At 48.7% G+C, this 27,175-nt stretch overlaps 3 protein-coding genes and 1 non-coding gene across 9 annotated transcripts in view; 1 reads left to right on the top strand and 3 right to left on the bottom strand.

The window, feature by feature from the left end:
- Window positions 1-770: 770 nt before the first annotated feature.
- On the bottom strand, window positions 771-8,412 carry PGAM5 (PGAM family member 5, mitochondrial serine/threonine protein phosphatase). 3 transcript variants are annotated; one of them, XM_019977397.2, is made up of 6 exons: window positions 8,166-8,412; window positions 5,697-5,875; window positions 3,955-4,080; window positions 3,780-3,868; window positions 3,524-3,657; window positions 771-1,572 (listed from the first exon to the last, which is right to left on the bottom strand). In XM_019977397.2, the coding sequence occupies exons 1-6, from the start codon at window positions 8,354-8,356 to the stop codon at window positions 1,545-1,547; spliced, it is 747 nt and encodes a 248-aa protein (XP_019832956.2). In that variant the 5' UTR covers window positions 8,357-8,412; the 3' UTR covers window positions 771-1,544. The 3 variants fall into 3 exon arrangements, with proteins under 3 accessions (XP_019832956.2, XP_019832955.2, XP_019832954.2); XM_019977396.2 differs by having other exon boundaries at window positions 771-1,816; window positions 3,524-3,654; window positions 8,166-8,408; XM_019977395.2 differs by having other exon boundaries at window positions 771-1,816; window positions 8,166-8,407.
- A 240-nt stretch (window positions 8,413-8,652) lies between these two features.
- On the bottom strand, window positions 8,653-20,734 carry PXMP2 (peroxisomal membrane protein 2). Of its 2 annotated transcripts, none has more exons than XM_070769273.1 (5): window positions 20,418-20,734; window positions 18,005-18,121; window positions 16,330-16,492; window positions 13,322-13,441; window positions 8,653-8,679 (listed from the first exon to the last, which is right to left on the bottom strand). In XM_070769273.1, exons 1-5 carry the CDS (start codon window positions 20,537-20,539, stop codon window positions 8,668-8,670), a joined length of 534 nt encoding a protein of 177 aa, XP_070625374.1. In that variant the 5' UTR covers window positions 20,540-20,734; the 3' UTR covers window positions 8,653-8,667. The 2 variants fall into 2 exon arrangements, with proteins under 2 accessions (XP_070625374.1, XP_019833434.2); XM_019977875.2 differs by lacking the exon at window positions 8,653-8,679 and adding an exon at window positions 10,528-10,868 and having other exon boundaries at window positions 20,418-20,732.
- A 100-nt stretch (window positions 20,735-20,834) lies between these two features.
- POLE (DNA polymerase epsilon, catalytic subunit) overlaps window positions 20,835-27,175 on the top strand; it is a 61,043-nt gene continuing 54,702 nt past the window's right edge. For 2 of the 3 annotated variants that reach the window (XM_070769268.1, XM_019978041.2), the window contains exons 1-5: window positions 20,835-20,946; window positions 25,564-25,705; window positions 26,139-26,219; window positions 26,646-26,690; window positions 26,844-26,936. In XM_070769268.1, the coding sequence (XP_070625369.1) occupies window positions 20,885-20,946; window positions 25,564-25,705; window positions 26,139-26,219; window positions 26,646-26,690; window positions 26,844-26,936 (423 nt within the window). In that variant the 5' untranslated portion in view covers window positions 20,835-20,884. Of the gene's footprint in view, window positions 20,947-21,053; window positions 21,510-25,563; window positions 25,706-26,138; window positions 26,220-26,645; window positions 26,691-26,843; window positions 26,937-27,175 lie in introns of those variants that run through there. The other variant, XM_070769269.1, reaches the window with a different exon arrangement.
- LOC139176883 (U6 spliceosomal RNA) lies at window positions 22,765-22,871 on the bottom strand. The gene has a single exon (XR_011561354.1). It is a non-coding gene; the product is annotated as a U6 spliceosomal RNA (small nuclear RNA).

The raw sequence follows: 27,175 nt of genomic DNA on the forward strand, positions 1-27,175 counted from the left end.
TCACACCTGCCCTCGGGTTCCTTCCTCAACTGTCTTGAGATACTTTGGAACAAACAGCAATGCAGCCAGTAAGAACCACTTTCATTCTCACTGCTGTCAGTTTGGGATCCCTCCTGACACACAGGCTCTCGGGGTGGGTTTTTATGTTGGTCACATTTAGGATGTCTTTCCTGACATTTTGTAAGTTCTCGGTCATATGTCCCACCTCAGGGTGGTTTCCTGGGCCCTTGTAACTGACCCCATCAAGACACCTTTCTCCCGCTCCTGGGCTCACTTCCTGTTTCTGAAACGTTGGCCCTGCTCAGCAGTCAAGTGCAAAGGGTGGACACGCCACTGAAAAGACAGGTCTGCAGACAGGACAGCAATATGACCACACAAACCCAAGGAAACAGGGAGGACCTGCAGGTGCTGACGGTCTGGGTGCCCAGGGCTCGACTACGGGATCTCACAGCACCCAAGGCCAGACACCTGGTGCTGCCTTGCACTTTTCTGGTTTTGGACGTTGGCACAGCCCCTGGCTAACTTGTCAAAACTATTTCTACAGATTGGTGCATGGTTGTTACTTTTAGAAAACCACTTAAGCTCCCTGTCCTGGGTCAGGGCCTCTCACCGAGGCCCCTCTTGGGCAGATACCCTGCAAAACTTCAGCCCGGGGTACACAAGATACTGGGGAAAAGGCCTTTCTGCTGAGACTTTCTTTGCTAGTTGGGGCTGTTGTTTGTCATGCACAGGCCTCTTGTTTTGAAACATTCACAATTAGTACTTTGAAAAACCAGTAAAATAAAATTTATTTTGTAGTTATTTCCAAAATTGACAGAAACATCAAATACTCCAATTAGTTGCACTGATTACAGAAAATGTTCATAACCACTTAATAAAAACTGTACTTTCTCCTAAAATAACAGAAATTTGGGAGGACATACTAAATATTTTAATCCATAAGCATGAAAGATTAACAGCCAGAGGCAAACAAGGACTGAACTGTCAGTTGGACGTTTTACTGAAATGGGCCACTCCTGAGGCATTCATCACTGCCTCTCTGGCGAGGCCAGCAGCTTGAGTCACCTCCCTCACCGGCCAAGGTGCTCCTCCTGTGTATCCAGAAAGGCGTCACGACACAAAAGTTCAGATCCCACAGCTTCAGGGAGGTGTGACTTTGGAGTGAGAAAGTGCTTTTCAAAGCAAGAACCAGATGAGGAAAATCTTTATGTAAGTGACAAGAGTTTTAGGAAACGAATATACGAAGCAGAATAAGTTACAAACGGAAAAAGCACTGCGCCCTCCTCCTCTTCTTCCTGCCTGACGGGCTCTGCTGGCAGACAGCCTGCTGCCGTGTCTGCCTGGTCCCCACAGTCACAGCATCTGGGGGGCCTCATCCAGTCCCTCAAACAGGCCTGCTTGGACCCCTCAGGCTCGTCCTGGATGAGAGGGAGGCAGACACCCTGCGAAAGAGATGAAGCTGGTCTGATCCAAGTGCTTCCCTTTTCCTTCCTGGACCGTGAGTTAAGAACTCTGTGCTGTAGATCCTTTTGCCTTCCTGCTGCCTAGAGGTGGCCGTCCCCGCTGCGCAGCCTGTGGGGGGGACACGGGGGAAGCTGTGGTCTTGGCGGCACCCACACCAGGCCGGCTAGGGGCTAAGGAGGACGCGGGGCCTCCAAGCGGCCCTCAGGAACGGGAGATCTTGTCAGGAGGCATGAACCCTGTGTCCCCAAGGGCCCTGAGAGCCACTCGGCCATCGGGCCGGACCACCAGGTGGGTAATGCTGCCGTTGTTGAGGGAAAGGCGGAGCCAGCCTTCTGGAGGGAACTGCAGCGCCCTGAGGAGAAGAAAGAATGTGCTAGAAACAGGCCAGGTGGGCCAGGTCTCAACAAAGCTGAGGGTCCCCCACCCCAGATGAGAAGCCCCTGGTCAGACTTCCAGAGGCTGGATCCAGCATCTGTAAGTCCCTCCTGTTTTCAGATGGGGTTTCTCAGAGAAAGGAGCTGCCAGGCAGATGTCAACCTAACAGTCCAACAAGGGGTAGGGGAGAGTCCAGTCCCTTTGAGATGGGGATCAACCACGCTCGAGGCCTGCAGGTAAGTCACAAGCACACTGGTTAATAAATGCATGCAACTTAACCTGCTTTCCCAGTGTAACCAGAAGGGGGCAGAGGGCAGCCAAATGGTGCAACAGGTGCAACCACGACCCCTGGAGCGTTTTCATGCTCTTAAAAGTGCTTCTGAGGCACAGTTAGTATTTGCCGAAGAGCCCAGCAGGACTACAGCCTCTGTCCATGTCACCAGACACTCTTCTGCCCTAGAACTTTGGGGTCGACATGCGGCAGCTCCGTGGCTTGTCTCACCACTACTCTGTCAAGAGTTTTACCGACTTAAAGGAATAACTACCCACACACTGCTTTTTAAAGTCTCAACGTCACACTCACCACTTTAAAAAACTGTCCTGAGTTAGGGGGCAGGTCGCCCTCCCATTTCCTGGGGCAGAGGCCCTGGCTCCCAGCAACCCTGTCTTTAGCACAGGTACCACTGCTCTAAGACCAGTCATTTCTGGCCCATTTTCAGCACTGGGTTCGCCTCCCAGCGATACTCGGTCAGTGCTGTCCTGGGATATGGAAAGATGTGTGTTTTACACAGCCCAGAAGTCAAAGCTCAGGAAAAAGCAGCACAAAGGCTCAGGCTACAAGCCTGCAGCCCAGCCCTTCCTCCCAGCAGCACTCGACCTGGCCTGGAACCTGCTCTCCCAGCATGGCGCTTCTCACCTGGAGCCCTGTGTGATATCTGGACAAATGGGCCCATGTGAGAAGGGGGATCCCCTGAGCTCCTGAAGCACCTGCCAAACAGCTTCTAATGGATCCGGGGGAGGCAGGGTTACAGTTATTTCACATCTTGCTCTACGTAGGATTTGGTCAAATACATGAGCACCCTGCTGGCCTTTCCAGGTCCAGGCCCTCCGTGACTCATGGATGTGGCTCAGGGCAGGCATCACTGCGAAGGCCTGGAACTTGGTGGGGCCAGGACGTAAGGAAGTGGTTGGCTGGCTCCAATGACAGGAGCCCCTGGAGAAGCTCCCGACTTCGTACCCTGGATCAGCTGGAGTAGGGAAGTGACTAACACGCTCACAGGTTATAATCCTGCACAAACAGGTCCGTGAGCCTATAATTACAAAAAATTTCCAGTTAATAAGCTAAGGGAAATACGAAACTATGAGGCAAACATCGAGTAACCACAGCAGCATGATCTAGTGACAGGTGCTAAACCAGTCACTGCATGTCAGGGAAATGGGGTGTTGGCATATAAAACGTGACTTTGCAGTGTGAGCAGCCAGCTATGCGCCTGAACCAAGCAACCACAACATTGCCCAGGAAAGACTGCCAACACAGGGCACTTGGTCTGGTCTATTCCCACCAAAAACACAGTCATGAGAAAACTGGACTGAAAGCCATTCTACCAGACCACCAGCTGGAGGAGACACGCTGTGGCTGGCAAGAGGGGAAGTAGGGCCAAGGGCATCCGGCAGGACCCCTCACCGGCACACGATGTAGCGAATGACATTGGCGTGGCAGATGAAGATCTCATAGCTGTCCTCCTGCTGCTTGGCGTCCGCCCGGTGGATATAGTTCCGGAAGGCGGCCTCGATCCGTGCTCCATCTTCATAATACTGCTGGGGGCAGAAGAAGGAATCGTGCGTATGGAGGCAGTGTGGGCCCCGCTGCCACCAGGAGCCCAAGGGCAGAGAGGAGGCTGCTCCCCACAGGAGGCTGCCCCGGGGGGAGTTTTTTTTACCACAGCCTCCGGCTTCCAGTGAGACACGGGGGGGTCGGGCTCGATGGGGGCGCCTTCCCTCAGCAGGTCTGTGCTGACCTTGCAGACTCCTGCAGAGAAGCACAGGACTCAGCCCCTTTAGGAGCAGCCACCCCTCCCTCCCTGCTGCTGGGCACCTAGGGTGCCTGGCACTCACCCGGCAGGTGTTTGCTGATGATGTCAGTGGTTTCTACCGCACGGGTCATGGAGGAATGGACGATTTTATTAAACTTCAACCCCAAGCTTGCAAGTCGGAGACCAGTTAGTTCAGCCTGCTCACGACCTTGAAGGTGGAATACACTGGAGAATTACAGGTGGTGGGAGTTCCTGCTTGTTTCTACTTCACAAATACTTCAGTCCTTACCAAGGACCATTAGGGCTGGGGGACAAAATGGGCAGCCCCTCCCAGGTCTTAGGCCTAAGGAAGAGGTCAGGCTTTCAACTGGTAAAGTCAGTGAGACAGACCAGCTACCTCCAGGCCCATACAGAAAAAGCATCAAAAACAACGGCCTCAAGGACTTCCCTGGTGGCACAGTGGATAAGAATCCACCTGCCAATGCAGGGGACATGGGTTTGATCCCTAGTCCAGGAAGATCCCACAGCTGCAAAGCAACTAAGCCTGTGCACCACAACTACCAAGCCCATGCTCCTCAACAAGAGAAGCCACTACAATGAGAAGCCTATGCACCGTAATGAAGAATAGCCCCCGCTCACAACTAGAGAAAAGCCCACACACAGCAACGAAGACCCAGAGCATCCATATATAAATAAATCTTAAAAAAAAAACAAAACACCCAGCCACGGTTCAGCGTGGCTGAAGTTTGGGTGGAGTCCTGTTTACTATTTCTGGGTCCATTACACTATTCTTACTCAACTTTATCCAAAGATTGGGTTTTAATGCTCCAGTGACCAGACGTGCACTCACTACAGATGTCAACAGGTGAGGACGGACAACCAGCACTGCTAAGGTCTGGGTGCAAATACAAATGTTTTTCCTCAAATGTATCTTAGAATCCAACTGAAACGCCCTTGGAGAGTCAGTTTCAGCTGGACATGTGACACCACAGATGCAGCTTTACTTCTATCTTGAGCCTGAGGACAGGCCACCAGACCCTTCGCACAAAAGGGTACTATCTCACTCAACAAAGAAATTTGTAAAAATGTAAGCTCCATCTCCAAACACCCTGCGTTTCCTGTCTGAGGGACTTCTCCTGTGGATACAGGCACACAAAGACCAAGGTGGGAGGATGTGCCCAGCAGCACCATTCACAGTAGCAAAAACCTGCTACCGGGTGGGGCCCTGAGACATGCCACCGTTTATAAAGCAGCCTCTGAAGCTCTTCAGCAACTAAGTCAAGTCATGGGGCACCGGGCGGAGCCACCGCAGAGCACCTGCAGGCAGGATCCATCATAATATTCTTAAAGTTGAGGGGCCTCCCGGGTGGCTCAGTGGCAAAGAACCTGCCTGTCAATGCAGGAGATGTGGGTTCAATCCCTGATCCAGGAAGATCCCACATGCTGTGGAAGAACTAAGCCCATGTGCCACAACTTACTGAGCCTGTGCTCTAGAGCCCGGGAACCACAACTACTGAGCCCATGTGCCAGAACTGAAACCCACATGCCCTAGAGCCCGTGTTCCACAAGAGAAGCCACTGCAAAGAGAAGGCCGCACACAAGTACAGAGCAGCCCCCACTCACCACAGCTAGAGACAAGCCTTCACAGCAACAAAGACCCAGCACAGCCAAAAATGAATAAATTTTTTGAGAGCATTTTCGAAGTCTGAGTCAGATTAAGCTGATTATTACTATTAATGACAAAGCTCACATCTGGGCCAAGAACACCTGACACAGGTCCAAGGAGGCCTGCCTAGCGGATCAGCAGACAGCCCAGCCACATACCCAGGGGCGTCAGCGTGCGGTCCTTCTCCAGGGAGGCATCCACGTGGTACTGCGAGTGCCTGATGAGGAAGATGTGCCGTGTGGCCTTGGCCTTGCAGTGGTCCAGCCTGGACGTCAGCTCCTCTTCTCCAGTCTCTAGGTTCCTCTTCCGCAGGTTGACCAGGGACAGTGGTTCTCTCCTGATGTTGAAACACAAGACGGCGTCCTCTGTGCCCCTGCTCTCAAGTCACCCCTAGTCTTTCTGACAGAGGGGCTTCCTGTGTTGGGAGGTGTAGGGGAGGAGCCAACGTCCTCTGTTCTTGGTGCTAGGCCTGCCCTGGGCGGCTTATCTGGACAGACAGATAAGCAAAGCCTCTGTGCTGTTCACGTCCTTGTGAGGAGACAGACAGTCACAGCAAGGGGACCAGTGACACAGATAGGAGGAAGGAGTGGCTGTGGGAGGGCAGGTGGGACATGCCCACAGGGCGGCCTCGCTGACAGGGATGCTGTGCTGCCCCTTAGCAGCCACTGACCGTGTGGCTGCTTACACTCAAAATCATAAAAATTAAGTACAATTAAAACTCCCATTTCCTCAGTCACACAAAGCACATTTTCAAAGCTCAGCAGCAAGTGGGACAGTGGCCATCACACCAGACAGGGAGAAGAATGTTCCCAGTATCACGGGAATCCCCCTGGTTGGCCCTGCTGGGTGCTGGGAAAGGGCTGATGGCGGGGGTTGTGGCTGGGAGGGCGCAGCAGTAGCAAAGATGCTGAGAAACGATGTCTGGTGAAGACAGGCTCTGTTAGCTCATGGACCAGAAGTCAGTAGAAGTTAAATGTCTGTGAGACTGGCAGAGCTGGGAAAGAATGTACTCTGCTAAGACAGTGCTGGAAGAACAAGTTTTGAGGGAAGTCATGGTGAATTTGAGGGTTCTGCTTGGGCCATGTGAACCTGGGGTACCGTAACATAACCAGGCTGAGATGCCACACTGGCAGTCATGGGGGAGCTGGGGCTTAGCCAGAGAAGACCTCTGGTACCACAGGCACAGATGCAGGATACCACTCTCCTTACTCCCTCATAAATCTAGACTTGGCAAGCAAATATAGCATATCAGCCTCAAACAAAGCTGAAGTCTGGCTCTCCCTCAAGTAAGTCCTTTAACCTCAGAGTGACCGTTTCTTTGGAAAGGCACAAGAAATTAAGAAGATTGTACTGATGTTTAAAAGGGACATGACCCCAGCCTAATCATGAGAAAAACAGACAAATCCCAACTGAAGGACATTCTACAAAATACCTGATCAGCACTCTTCAGAACTGTCAAGGTCATCACAAGTTAAGTCTGAAAAACTGTCAAAGCCTGATTGTCATTTAGGATCCTGGGAGAGACAATGGACTACAAGTAAAAACTGAGGAAATCTCAATAAAGTATGGACATCAGTTAATAATATTGTACCTATACCGGTTCACTGATTGTAACAAATACCCTATGTGAGGGTAAGGTGTTAACAACAGAGGAAGTTAGGTGTGGAACTCTAACAAAATAGGAACTCTATTGTCTTTGCAACTTTTCTGTAAATAGAAGACTATTTTTAAATGAATTTATCTTTAAAAACTAAAGGTTAAAAAGAATACCTCTTCTCTATACAATGAGGCTAACAATAAACATTAGTTCTGTGCCCCACACTCAAAGTGTTAAGTAGGAAAGAGCTGGGACTGGGTAAACCATCCCACAACCCAGAGCAGTGCCATCCAATAGAAAGAGAACACCGGCAACGTATGTTATTTAAAATTTCCAAGTAGCCACATTTACAGAGTAGCAAGAAACAGGAAAAATTTCAGTAACTCACTTTATTCACTCCAGCATATCAAAAATACTATCGTTTCAATACAATATTTTAAGATCTGCACTGCTTTGGTTTTTAAATTTAAGTTAACATTAAGTAAGGCTAAAAACTGCTTCCTGATCACAGAACCCACTATTTCCAAGTGCTCTATAAAAATACTGACAGCGCGCGGCCGGGGTGCCTGGGACCCCTGGACCTCATGCTCCTACTCAGTATGTCAGCTGGCCCTGGCCCTGCGCGGCCTCCTTGCAGAGGCCCCTTCCAGAACCCACCTCCACCTGACCCTCTCGGCAGTATCCCAAATATGGGATTAGCATGCCGTCACCCAATCTGAATATTCATGAGTTGAGAGACAGAAACAAGGACGAGAGCCCTATTAAGGTCCAACCCCTCCGTTTAGGACTGAAAACGACCACTCCGGGCATCCCGGTACTCCTTCGTCAAAACAACCCCCTGGGCAGACAAGGAAACTGGCGCTCAGAAGAGTGGTCGAGGGAAGCCTCATGTCCGCAGCCAGCCTCGCGGCGAGAACCGAAAGAGAAACCAGCACGCAAACCTGCCCCGCCCGCCCCTCCGTGGGACCCACCACACCGACCAGACGGGAAGGCCAGGGCCCGGGAAGGGCTACCGCCGCTGGCCCCGCACCTGTCCCAGTTGGGGTCCCAGACGCCGGGCCCGGGGCGTGAGGTCCCCGCCCACGCCGGGGGCTCGACCACGCGCGGCTCCGCGTCCCCGCCCGCGCGGGGCTTCCCCACCGCCACTGCCGAGAAGAGCACAGCGGCCGAGCCTCCGGCCAGGCCGCAGGCCGCCAGCTGTAGCGCCTGCCGGAACGCCATGCCGGTCAAGTCCCGCGTCGACCCCACACGGGCTCCGCGCAGGCGCGCTCGGGTGTGGACGGCGTGCGGCGAGGGACACGCTTCGTCGGACGTACGCTTCCGGCCGGCTGGCTGCGCGGGAGCCGCCGCGATCGCCTTATTCGCCGCGGTGACTTCCAGGGATAAAGGCGGAGCCGGGTGGTAGGCAGTGGTTCTGAGACCTTTGGTCGACCTGCTGCCGGAGGCCTGCTGTGCGACTCGTTTCTGCCGTTGAGCGAGGGCTCGGACGGCGCCCCGGTTGAGCCGTCTGGACAGGGACCCGACCCAAGTACTTACACCTGCACCTGCGGAGAAAGCCCAGGTGGAACCCTTGGATAACTTGAGGGTCTGGTTCAGATGAATTAGGAAACTCCAGCAGGGTTTGCTGGTTGCTTTGTTTTTACGGTGGCAAAATACACATACTGCAGAATTTACCAACGTAACCGCTTTTAGGTGTACAGCTCAGGGATATTAAGCACGTTCTCTTTGTTGTGCGAGTATCACCAGCATCCATCTACAGAACTTTCTTATCGTCCCTAACTAAAATTCTGTGCCTGTTAAAACACTAAATTCCTCAGCCCTTGGCATCCACCATCCTGCTTCCTGTCTCAGTTCGACTGCTCCAGGAATCCGAAAGAAATAGAGTCAAACAGTATTTGTCCTTTGGAGCTGGATTATGTCACTTAACAATGTCCTCAGGGTTCATCTGAGTCATCTGTCAGAATGTCCTTCGTTTTTAAGGGTGAGTAATATTCCACTGTATTGACGGACATCTCTTCATTCATCAATGGACATTTGGGTTGTTTCCCCATTTTAGCTATTGAGAATAATGCTGCTGTGAACATGGCATACAAACGTCTCTTCAAGTCCCTGCTTTCTGTTCTCCTGGGTATACAACTAAATGGAACTGCTGGATCATCTGGGCAGACTTAAATGGGGAAGTGATATCCGATTTACATTATAAAGTCACTCTGGATTTTGAAGAATGAACGTATTCCACAGAAATACCCAGACCTCTGCATAAACATGGTGTCTTAAACCCATATATTTATGTCTCCTTCCAGAAGGTCACTTATGAAAAATGATAGCAAAAAAAATTTTTTTTAAAAAGGACAAATTCAAAAAGATGTGCTTGAATTCACAGAAGAAACCAAGCAAAGAGATCAGCTGACAAAATTTTGAAAGCTGGAAATCAGATTGTTATTGATCTGAGAAGATGGAATATCAATTGCCTTCACTGAGGGAAGCCAAGAAGCAAGCTCATCCAGTCCTGTGAATCTGGAAGAGCCAGATAAGTTACAGGCACTAGCCCCAACAAAACTGGGTCCCTGCTTGGCCAGCCCACCACCAAGGACGGTGTCACAAGTGCAACCCATGTACAGAAATCTTCCAAAGAATGTCTGAGTGGCTTTGACTCTTTTAACAATGATACACATCCAAGTATTTACAGACATTTCAGGTAATCCTGATAGGGTAAAACAAAGATCAAATCAACCCTGAATATTCATTGGAATGACTGGATAGAGCCAACTCATTGAAAAAGACCCTGATGCTGGAAAAGACTGAAAGCAAAAGGAGAAGAGGGGACAGAGGATGAGATGGTTGGATGGCATTACCAACTCGATGGACATAAATTTGAGCAAACTGTGGGAGATAGTAAGGACGGGGGAGCCTGGCATGTTGCAGTTCATGGGGTCGCAGAGTTGGACATGAGTTAGTGACTGAACAACAACAAAGATCAAATAGAAAAAAAAAAAAAAGAACCCTGTGAAAACAGAAAACAGCACACAAGACGGAAGAAAATTTTAAAATATATACAGTTGAGATCCCAAGGGATATTGTATCCATGAAATAAGGATGGGAGACTATCAGGAAGGAATGTTAAGAATGAAAAACTAGGGAAGGAGGGCTAATGTAAATGAGCAACAGGAGAGTAGACCCAGTGGAAAGGGTGGTATATAGGGCCTCTCAGAAGGTCAGGGAAAGTCTTGGTCTAAGGGGCCCTTGCCCTATGGGGCCAAGTAGCTAAACAGTTGTATTGTGATATATTTTACTACAAATTTTTAAACATTTAAAAAATTCCAAGAGCAGTCCTCTGGTCACTCATTTCTATCAAAACAACAGCAATTATTCTGAGAAATTAAAATCACCACTGAAAATGCTACATTATAGTTTATTGTGATCATAATTCAATCCAAGGTGACAGGTGAAATCATCTCTGCTATATTTAAGTTTCTAGGGCAGCACCACCTGAGGACAGCGATTGCCTTTTTAAAACACGATTCTGACATTAAGAGATTTCTTTTTCTCCATCCATCATGTTCGAGTCATCTTGAATCTCATGATCTAGAGCCTGGCTGGCTTATTTCTGTTCTCTCACCCCACCCCAGTCATCAGTATGTCTGACACCCTCTCCAGGTCATCTTCACTTCCCCAGAGAGGCCAGGTAGGCGTACCAGAACAGAGCCACCAAGTTTGCAAAAAGCACCCGGAACTGCCAGAGAGAACAGATGGTAAGGTAAAAAGTAAGAGGAAGGCCCTGGGCACACTCATCAAGTATGAGGCCCCCAGGACAGCGCTCATCCACTGGTCAGCCCATCCACCCACTGCTGGATTTACTGAGTCTTTACTTTGCATGAGGCACTGTGCTTGGGCTCCAGCAGAGAGGGTGAGGAAGACAGTCTCCCTGCCTGATGATGTTAACTGGACAGTAGGGAAAACACTCCTTCACTGATCACTTCAGCTCCTGGTAGGCCTCTTACCCCAGGACCAGACATCATGTGGGTAGCTTCACCCGGCTCCTCCCTGACAACTCCATGACCAGTTCACTCAGACCCATCCTGTTGCCACTATCTGCTTCAATGATCTGACAGACGTACTCCCACCCAAAATCACCTTTAGTTAATTACTGAGTCTCCCCTGCACATAAGCTCCAGGAAAGTAGCAGTCTGGCCTATCTCATTAATTGCTCTAGCCCAGAGTCTACAGCCACAGGGCATACAGCAGGTGCTCAATACATACGTGTTGAATAAACTCCCTGCCGCTTAAGCACTCACCTGCAACCACCTTTTAGGGAGCTCTCTGACCCCAAGCTTGCAGTACTGCCCCTAAGCTACTCAGAAGGATTCTATTTTCTAGCCTCTCTACTCTCATCCACAGGCCCCTCCACATCCTCAGCCATTCTGTTTTCTCATGTCTTTATTTCACTCTCTATATGTCTTAGAACCTGTGGTCCATATCCCCGGTTTTCTTCCCTTCCTGTTCCTCAGTTGTACTCCCTTGAAAAACCATGATCCTCCCTGCTTCTCACCTGCCCCAGGCCCCTGCCTGGGTCTTTAGCCTCTGCTGGCTCCCCCATCTCCAATCAGCTTCCTCTCCTATCTTTCACAATGCCAAGCTGACCACTACTTTATTCCCCTCAAAATACCCATCAGCCTCCCCTGCCCTTCCCGCCTCCCTCCTAGAGGAAACGGGGGTCCCCAGTCAACAGTGACCTCCTCTCCTCTGCTCAACGGGAAGAAGTGTCTCTCTGCTTATGTGCCACTCCCATCCCCACCCCTCTCCCTGGGGCAGCCTGGGGTGCCGTGTGCCTGTCACATGGCCACTCTTCTAGCTGCCAAACCTTCTCCTTCCCTGGACCACTGCTAACTACGGTTTTCCCCCTATGCTTCACAAACTTGTAGTTAGACTTTGTAGTTTATCTTCTACTTTTTCACCCACTCAGTCCTCAACAATCTGGCTTCAGCCCCATCAAGCCACTGAAATTGCTCTTGAAAAGGTCATGTAAGCTAATGGATACTTAGCGATTTTTAACTTCCAACATCAGCAACTGCTGTCTCTCACTGCCTCTGGTCTTCTGCTATCCTTGGTGTGTGTGGTGTGTGACTACCAAGCCCTCCTTTCTCCCCCTTCCCACCCTTTCAAGGTAACTCTTTCCCAAGGGGGCTCTTGCCCCGGGTGTCTTTCCTCTATCTAAAGCAGGGTGGAAACCAGCTTTTATGAGCTAATTTCAGGTAGATTACTTAAATAGTGTGCAGAAAAACGGCAACACAGCAGGCTGAGGCCTGGGAATTTCTGCAAAGGCCTGTTTGAGAGGTTGGTGTCTGGGAACTTGGATGTGGGTTTCCACCTTTCTCCTGATGAGAATGGTTCCCTGGGCCTAAAGTGCCTACAAAATCAGTGTGGCTGAAGCTGAGTGGCTGCTCTCCTCTCCGGAGTCTGGAACTCTGGTGCAGGCAGCAGTGTCCATGTGCCAGCCCCAAGTAAAACCCTGGGCCAGAAATATTGCCTTGGCTGATTTTGTGGGTAAATGATCGCTTGCTCCCCGTAGCCCTCAGGGCAGGGAGCATGGGGCACCTGCAATGGCTTCCCAGGATCCAGTCGCACATCCCTTTTGTGTGGCCCTAATAAATCTCAGCTGTGAGCCCGTCCACCTGGCAGTGGTCTTGGGACCCAGTCACAGGTGAGCTATACTGGGTGTGAGGACAGTGGACAATGGCAGGGCCTTCAACCAACCGGAGGGTGGCCCCTCAGCTGCCTGCCTAGGGCCAGCGGCCAGAGATCAGTGAATTGGTTCATGCCCAGACATTGTGCCCCTTACCACTCAGAGCCCGCCCCCACCTCACTCAGGTTTGGCTCTGATGTCCCTGCAGGTGAGGCTGCCTTGGGCTGCAATCTGTGAAGCCCTGGAGGTGGGGGGTGGGGGTGGGCATCCAACCCTAGAAAGCTGAGCACAGCCTGGGATGAAGGGGCACAGCGTGGACCCAGCTTGGGCCCCACTGTGTTGCTTTGCCTCCTCAAATCCAGTAATGGTAACAACTCGGAGCAGAGAGAAAAGCCTCAGGAGGAATCCAGAACCTGGGATGACCCAAGGCTCGGGAAAAAGGCTGGGCTGTAGGGGAGCTTGAAGCCCCCTGTGGCTCCACGCTGGCAGCTGGCTGGCCTCACCTGCACAGGGATATAGTTGATGTTAATAAACTGCACAGGTGTCCACACTCGCCAGTTCATCCGCAGCGCTGGCCAGAACCCGCTCTTCATCTTGGCAGCGAAAGCGGCGGTGTCCTGCCCCTGCAAAGGTGGGGAAACGCAGACCATGAGCAATACCAGCCTTCTAGACGAAGGACCCCAAAGCCTAACTCAATGATTTCTTTAAAACTTCATGTTTTGTTCCATTTATATGGACATAGCACATGCGTGTGCTTGATCAGTGATACAGCCAGATGAACTAACAATCCAGTAGGAAGATCATCGGAACAGTGCTCTCATTGTGTGTGACCTTTGCCCGAGACCCCTGAGAGCTGAGTTGATGATGGTGTGATTCACACTGCTGGCCTGGGCACCAGAATTGCAGCTGCTGATGGCTCAGCTGTCAGTTCTTTCCAGAATAACCTCCAAAGTTGATGCATTTCCTATCAAAACTTGTCAGGAGTTCTTTTTAAAAAATAGACCCCAGTAAATGATTCTAAATGTCACCTGGAAGGATAGATGCACAAGAATACCCATCATGAAAAAGAGTAAGAAAGGAAGGCTTGCTTTACTAGAGATTTTTAAAATTCTGTACAGTTAGGGCAATTAAAAAGTCTGGTGGTGGCAGTGGTGGTTTCATCGTTGAAGTGTGTTGAGACTCCATGGACTGTAGCCCACCAGGCTCCTCTGTCCATGGGATTTCCCAGAATAGTGGAATAGGTTGCCATTTCCTCCTCCAGAGGATCTTCCCCACCCAGGGATTGAATCCACATCTCCTTCATTGAGAGGCGGATTCTTTACCGCTGACCCACCCAGGAAGCCCATAGACCAAAGTATATCTCACACTATATTAAAAACACATAATACTACAGGAAAGCATAGGAAAATATTATCTTTGGACCCATCGAAATGTACAAAATAAAATCATAAGAGTAGAAGAAGAAAATATAGGAAAATATTTCCAGTATCTTCCTTTAAGGAAGCCTATGAAGGAAAAGACTAGAAGATTTGAATACATGACTTTTTAAGCTTTTGTATGGAGAAGGACACTATAAGATACTTTCTATAACTTACACAAACATTTTTATGAAGTTAAAACAAACACCTAAAAATGGTAAAAATATCTGTGACTTTTATTTGGCAAAGGATGGATATCCTTAATAGGTACAAACATACAAATAAGAAAGAAAAAATGCAAACATTCTAAGAGAAAATGAGCAGAGTTAGTGGAAGAAATACAGATAAGCATATAAAAAGACACCCAACCCCATAAAGATACAGAAAATATTTCTCACCTGACTTCCCGGGTTGGGCAGTGGTTAAGAATCTGCCTCCCAGTGCAGGGGACATGGGTTTGATCCCTGGTCCGGGAAGCTTCCACATGTTGCACAGCAACTGAGTCTGGCACCACTACTATTGAGCCCACATTCTAGAGCTGGAGAGCTGCAACTACTGACCCTGCTTGCCTAGAGCTTGTGCTCCACAACAAGAGTTTAGAGGTCTCTGGGATCACAAAGCTTGTGTCTGAATCCCGACTCAGTGACTCACAGTTACAGCACCTTAGGCCAGTATTTACCCCGTAAATAACTGAAGGCCTCAGCTTCCTCAGCTGTCAAGTGGATTGATGTTAGGCTCAAAGACCTGAAGCACTGGATGCAGAGCTCAGTGCTCAAGAGATGTCAGCTGATGCTATCATTCTGCACCACTGTAGGGAGGACAGACAAGGACAGCCTTTTTGGATAACAATTCTAGGAATTGACCATGACGGAATCCCTATACAACAGGGACAGGTGCACGTCTGGATCACAGAATGCCAGACGTGGAAGCAGCTTGTAGTGTGTGTGCCGTATGGAGAGTGTGGTCTCACATGTGTCATTATGTGGTGGGAACTTTATGTGCCTTGGTAACATCTGCCTTATCCATGTAGGGTATTTATTTTTTAATGAAAATATACTCACTTCCTATTTGGAAGGAAAAAATAGGGAGAAACTGCTGTGGTACCCTCAATCCTAACACAGGCACCCTTCCACTTTCTCCTATCTGATTTCCTAAGGACTCCCCAGATATTTTTTTTTACTATTAGGGACTTATTAGGAATCACAGGGAAGTTTAAACATCTTTCCTACCTCCCACCAGGATCACTTTAGACAGCAATGGGTGTCCTCCTTACTAACAAGAACTTGAGATGTGGTTTCAAAATAAAACCCAAGTGAGAAGTGTTTACTTGCTGTGATTGGTTGAAATAAATGACTTCCAGGGTAGAACGTGACACATCTCAGCACACAGAGGACGGAAAGGAGATGGTGAGGGTGGTAGGTAGTGGGAATGAGGTTGGGTGAACACACCTCTCAAGTTTTCCATTGCCATGTTAAGTCTATGCTGATAAGTTAACTCTTCAGAGCACTTGTGATGTCCACACCCCGAGTGAGCACAGGGTTCTGCAAGGTCCATGGACCCCTCTGGTGTCTGGTGAAGCCCATGCATCCACTTCCCAGAATGTTTTGAAATGTATAATAAAATATGTGGAAGTACAAAGAAATCAATTATACTGAAGTATGGGAGTTGGTAACAGACAGGGAGGCCTGGCATGCTGCAGCACACGGGGTTGCAAAGAGTTGGACACAACTGAGCAACTGAACTGAATTGAACTGAACAGCTATCGAAACATTCAGAAACATTCTTATAAACCAGTATATGTGCTTCTTCACTAACACATTCAGTGATAAGACCTGCCGAAAGGTGTAGGGAGTGATGAGCATAAACAATACTCTGGGGTAACTGTGACAATGGACATGTGACAGCCCTCTCTATCTGGGACGCTTACATCAGGCCAACAGGTACTGCTAATACTACTGTGCTTTGCTTCTGATATTTCATAGAGGACAATGTGAAACTTCAACTTGACTCAAAAGTTCAGAGACCCTCTGAATTCCAACCACGTTATCCTTATGCCAAAGAATAGCTGGCGTGCATGAGTGCTAGAGACCAACCTCCAGGAAGTTCATGACAAGGAAGAACAAAGACAGGAAGGCGGGTGCGAAGAGAAGGCGGTCCAGGAGGAGCCTCTTGATGCCTGCCAAGGGGACCTCGGAAGGGATCCAGCGCTCCATCAAGAGGTAGAAGAAGTGACCCAGTGGCCCTGTAAAAAAAAACCTGAGGCCCGCGGTGGGGGTGAGTTGGATACACCCTTCACCCTCAAACCCCGGATCCTAAAACCTGCCTCCCTGGAGTCCCTCAGCACTGACTACAGAGGTCTGTGTGGCCCTTCTAGAAAACATGCTTTCAATGCATCTGCTCCAGGCATTCATTTTTGCCTCTGACAGACCAGGCTTGTTCCTGCTTTGCACCCCCTTGTCATCACATGGCTGGCTCCTTCTCAACACTTGGCTCAGAGAGTTCCTTCCAATTGTCCTGAATAACGAACCTACCACTGTCCCAGCCACTCTCTATTCCAGGCCCTGTCCATTTTCTTCAAAGCATTTATCACTGGATGTCATGGTCTCCTTTGTTTATACAGTGCCCTCTCTTCACCCTTAGAAGGTAAATGCCACAAGACAGGATTGTGTCTGTCTGTTCACTGCTCTGTCTGGAACAGGGCCTGGCTCAGAGAAGGTGCTCGGTAAATAAACAGAAGCATCCCGGGTGTCAGAGCTTTTTATCAAACTCTCTCCGATCATTATCAGGGCTGAGATCTGGTGCTGTGCACTGGCTTGTCTGTATTATTTTTCATTCCAAACAGCACAGTGTACTCAGGAAGAAAAGTGAACCCTGCCACTATGTCTACTGGATCAACAGATCTTAGACTCCATGAAATCCAGAATCAAAAGATGAGCAGGGGCCCAGGGGCCTTCCAGCTCCACAGTGCCAAGCCTTTAAAAAAGTGGTTTTCCCTCGTCTTTCTCCACCCTTTCACGGAATGTTAACTGGCCCAGAGCAGCGCTTCTCAGGAGGAAGAAAAACAGGAAGTCTTGAGGATGGAAAACTGTGACTGGATAAGGGGAATGCATCAGAATCACTCCCAGGTGGAGGGATTACCAACCCCTCTTTGGAGGGATTGGGACTTTAAATACATTATGGGAAAAGCTGTGATGACTCAAGTTAGCATGCCTACAATACAAAAATGTTATTTGTGAATTTTGAATTGAAAAAAATCAATCCGATTGCAAAAGATTTCTAAATACTACATCTATACAAACAGTGTTGTTGGCCAGAGAACTCGGGGTGGATTTAATAGATAAAACTTCTGAATCTCTGTGCTTTTGCAATTTAAAAAGTAGTTCAGAAATGACAATTTTCAGGATACCTAAGGATTTCTTTTCTGAATGGTTATGCTCTGAATTTAACAACAGAAACTAACTGGTCATATTTGAGTCTGTTTCCCTCTTTCAGAGTCTTTGGGTCTTGAAGTCGATTTCAGGTTTAGGTGCCCTCAGGCCTCTCAGCTCAATTACTATGGCCACCCTCACCCATGCAATTCAAAATAAAAACCAAATAAAACTACAAAACAAGTGAAGCTAACGTATATCATTCTGATTTTTCTCTCATGATGACTTCAATGCTTTTTTAAAAATTACTTTTCCAAATTAGGTAATTCCAGGTGTTGATATCCTAGCTTTGTCGCACTTAGCCTGCTACTGAGTAAACCGGTCCCTTTATGGAACTCACCCATAGATGGCATATCTGAGAGGCCCGCTGACATCTAGCTTTTGAGAACAGTTTTCTTTTTTCTGCTTCTTCTCAATCAACTGTGCCAGGAAGTTCCCAAGTGCTGACAAAATGCCACTGTGGAGAAAGGGGTATTCAGAAAACAGAAGTGAACTACCGGGACTGGGGGGCGGATATCTATTCCTGCACATAATTAGCACAGTGGTTCGAAGAACATGCTGGGGATGGGTGGAGATGAACCCTTATCAGAGCAGCGAAATGTAAGTTCCCTGCATGAAAAGGTGGAGACGGCAGAACTTAATACACACACAGAAGCATGGTAAGATTTCCAATCGGTGGGTTGTGTAAGTGTCATACCTGGATTGTGATGCTATCCTATAATTTTGGGAAACGTTACCCTGTGTAGTTATAAAAGGGCAACACAAGGGTTCCTTATGACGAAAATTTTCTGTATTTTGACTCTGGTGGTAGACACACAAACCTATACATGTGACAAAACTGCATAGAACTTAACACCTATAGTCACAGAGGAGAACAAGAAAAGCTGGGGAAATCTGAATAAGTCCTATGGTCTGTTATCTATGCAGTGTCCTGGTTGTGATACTACAGTTTTACAGAATGTTGCCAATGGGGGAAATTGGGGAAAGTATACAAGGGATCTCCCTGTGTTGTTTCTTTCAACTACATGTGAATCTGGGGCTTCCCAGGTGGCACTAGTGGGAAAGAACCTGCCATGCAGGAGACGCAAGAGACATGGGTTCGATCCCTGGATCGGGAAGATCTCCTGGGGGAGGGACTGGCAACCCACTCCAGTTATTCTTGCCTGGAGAATCCCATGGACAGAAGAGCCAGGTGGGCTGCAGTCCACAGGGTCGCAGAGTCGGACATGACAGAAGCAACCTAGCACACACGCACATGTAAATCTACAATCATCACAATAAAACTTTCAAATAGAAAGGTGGAGACGGGCCCAGCCAGTCAATAATTGGTCTATACCTGCATTCTGAGAAGGTTTCTAAGCTATAAAGTCCAAAATTCTTGGACGAGACATGGAGTCTCTTGATCTGATCTTTCACTACTTCTTCCTCTTCCTCTCTCTTGGTTGTTGTTCATTTTCTCCAGGAACACAGGCCTGTCTTCCACTCCACCACTATTAGATTGCTCCTCCCGCAGGACCTCTGCTCCTGCTGTGCCCTGATTCCCTTTTTTGTACAGCCTGTTCCTTCTTCAGCCTTCTATTTAAGTGTCACCTCCTCAAATAAAACTTCCCTGACCACTTTATCTGTGTTATACATTTATCTACTTTTTGACTAGTTCTTTACTAGAATGCAAGATCCGTGAGGGTAGGGACAGGACCTACTTATCTCAATCATCGCTAATGCTCCCCCAGACAGGAAGCAGCTGTACACATGTATGAAAGGCTATATTAATAAAAGGGGAAAAACTTGTAAAACGGATTAATTAAAAGGAAGAGGGGATGTCTCATAAAATGTTTAGTACTCCAAATCAAAGGGCTCACCTAACGAGCAAGGAGGGCACTGTGTCAGCTTTCTCCCAAATGCAAAGCTGCTGAAGCATGTCTTAACACCTCCTACCCAGTCTAGCCTTCCTCGCCCTTCCTCAACCCATTTAGTCCATCCTGTGGTGGTCGTGGTTTAGTCGGGAAGTCCTGTGCGACTCTTAGGACCCCAGGGCCTGTAGCCCTAGCCCGCCAGGCTCCTTTGTCCATGGGATTTCCCAGGTAAGAATACTGGAATAGGTTGCCATTTCCTTCTTCAGGGGCTCTTCCCGACAAAGGAATAGAACCCGGGTCTCTTGCATTGCAGGCAGATTCTTTACCGACTGAGCCATCGGGGAATCCCCAGCCTATCCTGGACTCAAAACAAGAACCCGGGTCTCTTGCATTGCAGGCAGATTCTTTACCGACTGAGCCACCAGGGAAGCCCCAGTCTAACCTAGCCTCAAAACAAGAGCAGGTACTAACGAACTGGAAGGTAGCTGCAGAACCTGCGCAGAGCCGAGCGGGTGACAGATGTTTCCCCCAGGCCCTTTTACCCCGGACGACCGCCACCTCCGGGGCAGAGGGGCCGGAGACCCGAGATCTGCAACAGGTCCTTCAGCTCGTGCACTCCTTTAGTCTGGTCCCTGGGTCCACATTTTAGGGTGTTTACGAGTTACAGCTCGGAACCAAATATACAGAACAGCACGTGCTAAGAGTTCTGGTTAATTTAAGGCATCTGGAGGGTCATTTTGACACACCGGGATTTTGCCTTCCACATTCAAACCCCCACGTTGGATGCACTTATGGGGCTGGGTCACCGGCCGACCGAGCTCTGGGCCGCGCCCACCCTCGCACCCCCCCCACCCCCACCCCGGCCCCGTCTCGTGCCCTCCTCCGCCGCTCCGCGCAGACCTGGTGGCCGCTTTGGTGAGTACTGGGTAGAGCCGCAAAAGGCGCAGGTACTGGGAGAGTGCCCGCCGCGGGAGCGGCCCTAGTCCAGCCTCCGCCCGCAGCTTCGACGCCGCCGGCGCCATCGTCTTCCCCGGTCCACGCCCACCGGGGGGCACGGACCCCACTCCTGGCTTGCCGGGCGCTGGGCCCAGGGCGCGGGGCGGGGACGGCCGGACATTTCCCGCCCCGCCGCGTCCCGCAGTGCCGCCGGGTACAGACCCCTGATTACGCAACGCGCACCTCCGCGCACTTTTCCCGGACTCCCTAACCGGCCACCTCCCCCTCGGGCGCCGGCGGCGATTGGAGCTTTGTGGGGCGGGGTGCGACGAGCCTCCTGATTGGGCGGTGGGGCGCTTCCGGCTTCTCGCGAGAGTCATTGCGAGCGCGCCAAATTTCTACAGTGAAGTGGCGGCGGCGGCGGCAGTGCTATGGTTCTGAGGAATACCGGGCGACTGCGCGCGGAGCCGGGCGCGGACGGGGAGCCCAGCAGGTGAGACAGGTGGCAGGCGGGCCCCGAGGACCTTCCTTTCGGCCTGGCGGCGCAGCAGCGCCCCCTCCTTAGCGCGCGCGCGCGTCGTCCTTAAGCACCGGCGAGAGCGCCTGCGGCGCTCCACTCGGCCGCCCGACGTGGGCTCCTGGTTGAGAGTCCGGCAGCTCTCCGAAGCTGCCCTCTCTCCCCGCCGTCTCCTTGTTGGCGCTGTGTCCGAGGCCCTCCGCCTGCGGCCCGGCGGCAGCGCAACGGGGAAAGGGCGGTTCTAAGACGGGGGCGGGGAGGAGGAACGCACCAGAGCCTGGCTCCTGCTGGTGCTGCGCTGCGCACGAGTTCTCAGGGTAGTAGCTGAGGGTATCCGGTTATGCTAGGAGCGCGCGGAGGCCTTGCAGCCTAACCTCCGGTCGGCGCCGCAGGCCCGTGGTCGGCGCGTCTTGTGCTGGAGTGAGGGCGGTGGGGCCGCAAGGGTCCAGCCCCACTGCCTCGCGCGGTCGGGGCGGCCCTGACCGCAGTTTTCGGCGAGGCTGCGGAGTAAGGAGAACAGCTTCTGACTTAGTTCCAAGGTCAGAAGCCCTTAAAATTAAGATGTGACGGGGTTTTGTTCGTTCTGAAAGCTTTAGGGGAGAATCTCTTCTCTTGCCCTTTGTAGTTTGTAGAGGCTCCTTCCTCTGTTTTCAAAAACAACACTGTCACATTTCCAGCCTCACTCTCTCTGTCTCTAATTTCTGGCTCTTATAAAGAACCTTATGATTACAGTGGGTCCACCCAGATAATCCCCATCTCAAAATACTTGAAGTCATCACACCTGCAAACTCGCTTTGGTCATGTAATATAACAGAGGTTCCTTGGATTAGGACACAGACATCTTTGGTGTGGGGGCTGTCATTATTCTCTACAGCAGGTGGCTATAATTTTTTGTGAAAAATAAGGGTCCTCATCTTGAAATAGATCATTCTGTTCTTCAGGTGTAGGTGACCCAAGGAATATCTTCAGGCAAAGGAGTTTTTCTTAAGCAAAATTCTCTGACCACTTATGTTTATAAATTAATAACTAATGAATCATGTTACAGTAATTAAAGACATGAATTCTGCACAGGCTTGGTTCAGATCTTTTTTTTTCTCTAGTTTCTGTTTTGTATATTTAGCTTTCTTAGACTGCTTCCTTTCTTAGACTGCACCATTCTAGACACATACATTTTTTTTTTCCTCTGCTCATTGATTTAAAAGTAGCTCATTTATTTACATTAAGACAAAAAGTCATGGGGTATGGATTCTTAGCTGTACATTTTTGAGGAGTGGAGAATATAGTTGGCTTAACTAATAAAGAGGCCTTCAGCCCAAAATATACAGGGGCCAGAATCTCAGAACTGCAGTTTAAAGAAGAAACTATTAATAGCATTTGCTTTTTAAGTTGGAATGGCAATATGGTAATTATTCTGTTTTGAAGATGGATAAGCCATAATTATTGTATTCTATCTAGATGGGATCACACCTGTGAAATTAAAAGATTGTGAACAATTTGGGATTATTCTAATCTCTGGAATCAAAATAGATTTGGATAGTTCTGTTGATGGAAAGTCTTTGTCAAGTACTTAATTTAAGGTTTATAATAAAATCTGTATAAAGTTATTTAACCCTAAGCAGAGAAAGGCTTGGGAGGTTTGAGGCAGATGTAACTGAGCTGGGAAGTGATTTCCCTTCTCAGCTGAGATAGTTCCTCTCACATTGAACAATGTTATATCCCCATTTTTATCCATATGTGGTTCTTCCAACATCCAGACTCAGGTGTCCCAGAAGATATATCGTGCTTTTTTTTTTTTTAAATATGGAACGCTTCACGAATTTGCGTATCATCCTTGCGCAGGGGCCATGCTAATCTTCTCTGTATCGTTCCAATTTTAGTATATGTGCTGCCGAAGCGAGCACGATATATCGTGCTTTTAAGGTACAGTTCATTCTACCACAACAGGTATTTCTGTAACCCTAGTTTGCTCACATGTAGTTAGTAAACAGAAGAATATCAGTAAAATGTGGAGATTGTATTGGTTCATTTGCAGTTTTCCCTAGGCAAGGGGATCAGAATCGAGTAGAATTAAACAAGTCTTCAGTAGAGAAGGAAAGAGCCCTTGGCTGGAGTGTGGCACAGATATGTGCCCTGTTGGCTCTGTTATCTGAGTGCCTGTACCAGTGCTCCCCTCCAATCTCAGGTGGCAGGCTACACTTTTCTCTCCTGTACTCAACAGTCATAAACCAGGACCTTGCTTCTTGTGTTATGCATTTAAAGCAAACAACTCTGTAGAAACATGATTATTGACTTTGCTGTATAGAAATTAGAGCTACCTTTCAGTGTTTATAAGCCAGCTAAAAGAAAAATGGCTTAGCATGGAACACTGCTGTCTCTGCACTCGGACACTGAACTGTGCAGCCCAGCACACTGCAGCCATCCTTGTTTCACTTTCCTAGCATGAAAATCCCATGGACGGAGGAGCCTGGTGGGCTGCAGTCTCTGGGGTCGCTAAGAGTTGGACACGACTGAGCGACTTCAGTTTCACTTTTCACTTTGATGCACTGGAGAAGGAAATGGCAACCCACTCCAGTGTTCTTGCCTGGAGAATCCCAGGGACGGTGGAGCCTGGTGGGCTGCAGTCTCTGGGGTCGCACAGAGTCAGACACGACTGAAGCGACTTAGCAGCGTGAAATGCACTTTCCTAGATGTGCTGCAGCCACCTCGGTGGTTGTATGAGCGCCTTGAAAAGTGTTCAGTAAATATTTTTCCAACTCAAATTACATGACTTGAAAACACAAGTGAATTAGTTCATTCAGCTTATTTCAAATAACTCTGACGTTACAGAATTTTATCTTGAAGACAACGAAAAGTGAGTATTTCTCTGTTTCTGTTGGTCTTCAATAAATATCACAAATGTTATTTATCAACCATACACTCTACAAAAAATTCTGTCTGCCCATCATATGTATCGTGATTTAATCATCACCACTGATTTTTAGTAGAACTAGTCTCCAACTTGGTCATTCTTTATTTTTTAAAAAAATTATTTATTTACTTCTTTATTGGCTGTGCTGGGTCTTCATTGCTGCGGGAGCTTTCCTCTACTTGCAGAGAACCAGTGAGCCATGGCTACTGTGTAGTTACATTGAGCAGGCTTTCTCGTTGCGGTGGCTTCTCTTGTTGGGGAATATGGGCTCTAGGGTGCCCATATCCACCGGCCTTAGTAGTTGCACATGGGCTCCTGGACTCTAGAACACAGGCTCAGTGGTTGTGGTGCGCCAACTTAGTTGCTCCATGGCATGTGGGATCTTCCCAGACCATGGATCAAACCCAAGTTCTGAAAATCCTGTGTGGTCAAATACGGTTAATTGCATTTTTTGCAAGAAACAAACTAATAATAAGTTTGGGTACCATCATTTTAAAAATAGAGAAAACTTTTTGAGATAATTGTAGGTTCTTAGCAGTTGTAACGGAGAAGGCAATGGCAACCCACTCCAGTACTCTTGCCTGGAAAATCCCATGGGCGGAGGAGCCTGGTAGGCTGCAGTCCATGGGGTCGCTAGGAGTCCGACACGACTGAGCGACTTCACTTTCACTTTTTACTTTGATGCATTGGAGAAGGAAATGGCAACCCGCTCCAGTGTTCTTGCCTGGAGAATCCCAGGGACGGGGGAGCCTGGTGGGCTGCCGTCTATGGGGTCGCACAGAGTCGGACACGACTGAAGCAACTTAGCAGCAGCAGCAGCAGTTGTAAGAAATTACACAGAGATCCCTTAACCTAGTTTCCCCCAGTGATAACAGCTGACATAACTAGAGTCACAACCAGGAAATTGACATGATACAGCAGTGCATGAACACTCGTTTGTGTGTGTGTAGATTTAGTTCTGTGCACTTTCTGTATTCATGACCAACAGCACAGTCAGGCCACAGAACAGTTCTGACCCAGGGGTCCCTCATGCTACCTTTTTATAGCCACAGCCATCTCCCTTCCCCCACTGATGGCTAATCCGTTCTCCATCTCTAAAGAATGCTATATAAGTGGAATAAAGTATGTAATTTGGGGGAGTTGGTTTTTTCACTCAGGCTAATTCCCTTGAAACCATTCTAGGTTATTGTATGTATCAATAAGTTTGTTACTGATGAATTGTATTCCGTGGGAAGGATATAACACAGGTTAACTATTCACCTGTTGAAGAGTATCTGGGTTGTTTCCACTTCTTGTCTATAATGAACAAAGTTGCAGTGAATATGCACATACGAGTTTTTTGTGTGAACATGAGTTTTCTTTCGTCAGGAATAAATGCTCAAGATTGCAATCCTGGACTTGATGCATTTTCCTTTTTAACTACCCCATGAGGCGGCATGTCCAGCCAAGATTGTTGTTTTTCTTAGTGTTCTGGTTACATAGTTAAACAAGTTTTGACGTGAGTATGACATCAAACAATATGACGTCCCAGTCATATTTTTCCTATGAGTCCTGTTTTCTTAATGAGCACTTTTCGGGGATGCTCCTACCATGTCACGTCTGAAATGCTTATACTGGGTGGACTGAGGGTTGCGGGTGTAGAGTGTCATGATCGGTGGAGACTGGATTTCCCTCTTTTCACTCAGGGATGATGGCTCCTCTTCCTCTGTCTCGGCACTCAAGCGCCTGGAGCGCAGTCAGTGGACAGATAAGATGGATCTGCGGTTTGGTTTTGAGAGACTCAAGGAGCCTGGTGAGAAGACAGGCTGGCTCATCAACATGCACCCTGTAAGCACCTATGCTTTTCCTCCATATCCTCCTCCCATTCAGAAGGGCAGCACAGCCCTTACTGAAGAGCAGGTGACACCTGGCGGGAACATGTTGTGGACCATCCAGGTAGAGATGGGATTGTTTGCAGCTCTCCGGGTTTCCTCTTTAACTTCTCGGGGTCTTCTCCGGGTCATTAAGAGGTCACTGGGATAACAAAGGTGAGGGGCATCCCTGTTACCCATAAGAATAAAGCTTTCAAAGATGAGGAGACAGAGATATTCCCATCTGGATGCTGTTATGACACAAATCTTGTGAATGGGTCTGGTAGGGTTTATGCAAAGGTAGAGAAAGACTTTGTTTTTAAAGTACTCAGTTTCCTAGAGAAGGAAGAAAAGGCTCTTGTACTTTGTAGAGGAAAACCTTGTGTTCTTGTTGACCGACTCTCTTGCAGACTGAGATTTTAGATGAAGATAAACGCTTAGTTAGTGCTGTGGATTACTACTTTATTCAAGACGATGGGAGCAGATTTAAGGTAAGGCCCTTGAATCCAAAGAAGCTAAAAACCCCTCAGTGATGAGGCATAATTGGGCCCAAAATGATAGGTGTCCTTTTAGCTCTGCAGCTGTGAGGAGAGAGGGATTATGGGAGACTTGTAGCAGGCAGCTGCCCAAAGCTCTTTAGGAACATGGGCCCCATGGAGCCACACTAGTCACCACTTAAGATGTCCTAAGAGAAGCTAGCTCAGGAAGACTGAAAGATGAGCAGTACTGTGTCTCTTAGACTCTTGCCCTTGTGATATGTGCAAGTCTAATTTTCTGTTGTATCATCTCTCTTAAGATATGTCCAGGTCAATGATGCATTGAATCTAGGCTGCTCAAAGGTATAATAAAAACAGCCTATCTTCATTTTTCTCCTTTTTTTCTTTGTCATCACCCCACATGGGCTGTGATTCTTACAGGTGGCCTTGCCCTACAAGCCATATTTCTACATTGCGACCAGAAAGGTAGGTCTGTCGTTTATGGCATTAGGTCAAATGACCTGAGCTTCGTTTTGTGGGGAGAGTCAAAACTGGAAATAAAGAGGCTTCTAGAGAAACAGGCAAGGAAGGAAATAGATTTTACTAATGGGATGTCTTTTCATTCTGATCATGATTTAGGGTTGTGAGCGAGAAGTTTCATCTTTTCTTTCTAAGAAGTTTCAGGGTAAAATTGCCAAAGTAGAGACTGTCCCTAAGGAGGATCTGGACTTGGTGAGTATGACCCAGCCCTTTCTGGGTGAATTAGGCTGGGTCTGCTCGTCCGTGGGGTGAGGTGGGGGAGGACATGCTTGGTACCTGTGAGGCAGCAGAGATGATGGACTTCCATGGCTGTCCCCACCTCCTCCTCAAAACTCTAGTGGTGTCTTTGGTGCCACATGCAGAGTTGAACAAGTTGCTTTGGAGTTGCCAACTCTTCAACTCATTTATGTACTGTTGACTCGTTCTCCCCT

This window comes from Bos indicus, chromosome 17, assembly GCF_029378745.1.
Source record: "Bos indicus isolate NIAB-ARS_2022 breed Sahiwal x Tharparkar chromosome 17, NIAB-ARS_B.indTharparkar_mat_pri_1.0, whole genome shotgun sequence".
NCBI classification, from domain to species: domain Eukaryota; kingdom Metazoa; phylum Chordata; class Mammalia; order Artiodactyla; family Bovidae; genus Bos; species Bos indicus.